At 34.6% G+C, this 3,400-nt stretch overlaps 1 protein-coding gene across 1 annotated transcript; it reads right to left on the minus strand.

The window, feature by feature from the left end:
• Positions 1-2,144: 2,144 nt before the first annotated feature.
• Positions 2,145-3,274, minus strand: TRIADDRAFT_62809 (uncharacterized protein; the record flags this gene model as incomplete). Its single annotated transcript, XM_002118765.1, has 1 exon — positions 2,145-3,274. A coding segment is annotated over one exon (1,128 nt), but the record flags the coding sequence as incomplete, so codon positions are not given.
• Between the last annotated feature and the right edge of the window lie 126 nt (positions 3,275-3,400).

Below are 3,400 nucleotides of genomic sequence, written 5' to 3' on the forward strand. Positions count from 1 at the left end.
TTAGAGACGATAACTGTAGCCTTAAGTGACAATGTAGGGAGTTCAGTCTATGACTTAGCTATATATACTGTAGCTTACCTGGTCTACAGTAAGTTTACGACTGTAATATTCAACAATAATTTAGGTAATAAATTGTTTTTATCTGCTGATATTAAAAGACGATTCATTACGGGGCTATTCCACAGTAGGGATAGAAATAGTACTTTATTACAGGTCGCCGTTCAAATTCGCCTTAAACACATTCTAAAGAATAAAATACTGTGAAATAGCTTCATAAAGCTGACACATAGTTGTAAAGTTCATACGATCATTGTATTGGAAAATTAAAATACGCTAAAATAAATGCGATCGCAGGTCACTTGATACATACGTTGTTATGAATCTTAGATATTGTTACAATCTAATCTGATTAGTCGATGGTATCGTTTTATTAGTCACTACGGTACCACTATTATTATAAATAAGAAATACAATATTATTCTATTAATTTTCAATTCCATTATCGATGATACGACTTTTCTATTACTTTAATTATACGAGTAGATTATGTATAAGTGGAATTCTTTAGTCTTTTAGTAAGTTATTAAAAATTATTTAGAAGTCCTGTATTATACGATATTGTTACATAGTCGTTATTATTTCATATGATAAATCAGTTCAATTAGTACTATCATAAATTCATAGATAATATCGAAATCGTTAATGTTGATCTCAATATAAGAATGTTGTTAGATAAGGCGGAATAATTACAACTCTGCGTATATTTATTCCAAGAATTGAATATCTTGGTTCAGTCGTAAACAAATATATTTCAAAGGCGTAGCAAATTAAATAAAAGGTGTAATAGAGTAATCCAATAATACAATTTTCTGGCAAAACTACATACTAATTGAACGTCTTTCTAAATCAACGATACTCCTAAAAATACATGTATGACATAAACTAAATATCTTAAATTGAGACTATGAAGGAATTTTAAGGTACCGATATGGTGCCTATGGTACGCGGTCCTACAATAATTTCTACTAATTACAGTATTTACGTGTTAGAGAATACAATGATGGTATGAAGCATAGAATTGTAGATCTTAAATGAACCCGTGCACTTCAAGTCCGTATAATAAAGCGATGAATACGAGTTTAAAAGAGATAGATGATTTAACATCTTCAGATGAAGAGCGCATAATGTCTATATAGGTTAAGATAAAACAGCAGAACTGACGGTACCTAACCTATTTCAATAGTACTGTACCTATTTAATATGACTTAAGACGTACACTATATACTATTAGACTACTAATTGTTGGTGGTATTTTACATAAAGTCCGATAGAGTGCATATCATTTTCTGGTCAGAGTTTCTCGCTAACTCATATCTAAGCGCAATAGAATTATACGTAAATATTCTGGATAACTTGGCGTGTCTCAATACTATTCGTAAGTAGTCTATGAAGCCATGATGGATACAATTAATTAAACACGTAGCTTATTTTTAATATTTAAATATTTAAGATAGCATTCATACGTAGGCAATAAAGTTACGAGTATATGTTGCACTCTATAATTTTTAGGACATAACACAACAGTAAGTCTTTATTCGATCAATAACAGATAGAATGGATCGTATTAATGAGTAGATGACAACAAAGTCAGATGGTATATTCAGTGATTTATATCATATAGTGCATATGTGAATATTTTGCATTTTAAGTATGAATTGATAAATATACAATAAACAAAATACCACCATTACTAATACTTAAGCTAGAAAACTGAAATTCGCAAGTGTCATCAGAATCAAATAACGATGAGCTCAGCCGATCCAGACTATGATTTCTAAATCATAGCGTTTTAATCTTACGAAGAATTACCGTATTTGAAGGTGATTAATGATAAACAAAAAGGCTTTAATAATACTAGTTCACATAACAAGTGATAGAGTACAAGTTTTAAAAGTTATTAACTATCACTATTAAAGACGGTATACCAGTATACGAGTATTATGTCGATACAGGTATGCGTACTTTAAGGATATCTTATTCCGACATACAAAACATTACATTATGAAGGCGACACTGTTCAGACTTTATATACTACCCCCAAAATAATATCTTTTAAGTCGAATTATTTAAGAAGATGATAACAGTTAGTATTCATCTTCTCCTTCTTCGCCTTCATCGTCGACTGAGTCAGTGCCTACTTCTTCGTAATCCTTTTCCAATGCTGCCAAATCTTCACGAGCTTCAGAAAACTCGCCTTCTTCCATACCTTCGCCGACATACCAATGAACAAAAGCGCGTTTGGCGTACATTAAATCGAATTTATGATCTAAACGAGCCCATGCTTCGGCGATAGCTGTAGTATTACTCAACATACATACTGCACGTTGTACTTTAGCTAAATCGCCTCCTGGAACGACAGTAGGTGGCTGATAGTTAATACCGACTTTGAAACCGGTTGGACACCAATCTACAAACTGGATAGTACGTTTGGTCTTGATAGTAGCGATAGCCGCGTTAACATCTTTAGGTACAACATCGCCACGGAATAGTAAACAACATGCCATGTATTTACCATGACGAGGATCGCATTTTACCATCTGGTTAGCGGGCTCGAAGCAAGCGTTTGTAATTTCAGAAACAGTAAGTTGTTCGTGATAAGCTTTCTCGGCCGAGATAACTGGAGAGTAAGTAGCAAGCGGGAAATGGATACGTGGATACGGTACCAAGTTAGTCTGAAATTCTGTTAAATCGACGTTCAAGGCACCGTCGAAACGCAATGATGCGGTGATAGACGATACGATTTGTCCGATTAAACGATTCAAGTTTGTGTAAGTAGGACGCTCGATATCTAAATTACGACGACAGATATCGTAGATAGCTTCGTTATCGACCATGAAAGCGCAGTCAGAGTGTTCCAAAGTAGTGTGAGTAGTCAAGATCGAGTTATATGGCTCGACTACGGCCGTAGCGATTTGGGGGGCTGGATATACGGCAAATTCTAATTTTGATTTTTTACCATAATCGACTGATAGACGTTCCATAAGAAGAGAAGAGAATCCAGATCCGGTACCACCACCGAAAGAGTGGAAGATAAGGAAACCTTGAAGACCGGTACACATATCGGCTAATTTACGGATACGGTCAAGTACTTGATCGACGAGTTCTTTACCGACAGTGTAATGGCCACGAGCGTAGTTATTAGCAGCATCTTCTTTACCACTGATAAGTTGTTCAGGGTGGAAGAGTTGTCTGTACGTACCAGTACGAACCTCATCTAGAAACCAGAATAATATACAATTTTGGTTTTACTATACTCATACGAAATAAGAGGACGTAGATTCAGCGATCCTAACAATCAAGTTTTATTAAGTCCTAATTCCTTAACCTTTCGTATTTTCAA

This window comes from Trichoplax adhaerens, genomic scaffold (assembly GCF_000150275.1).
Source record: "Trichoplax adhaerens TRIADscaffold_1001 genomic scaffold, whole genome shotgun sequence".
NCBI lineage: Eukaryota > Metazoa > Placozoa > Uniplacotomia > Trichoplacea > Trichoplacidae > Trichoplax > Trichoplax adhaerens.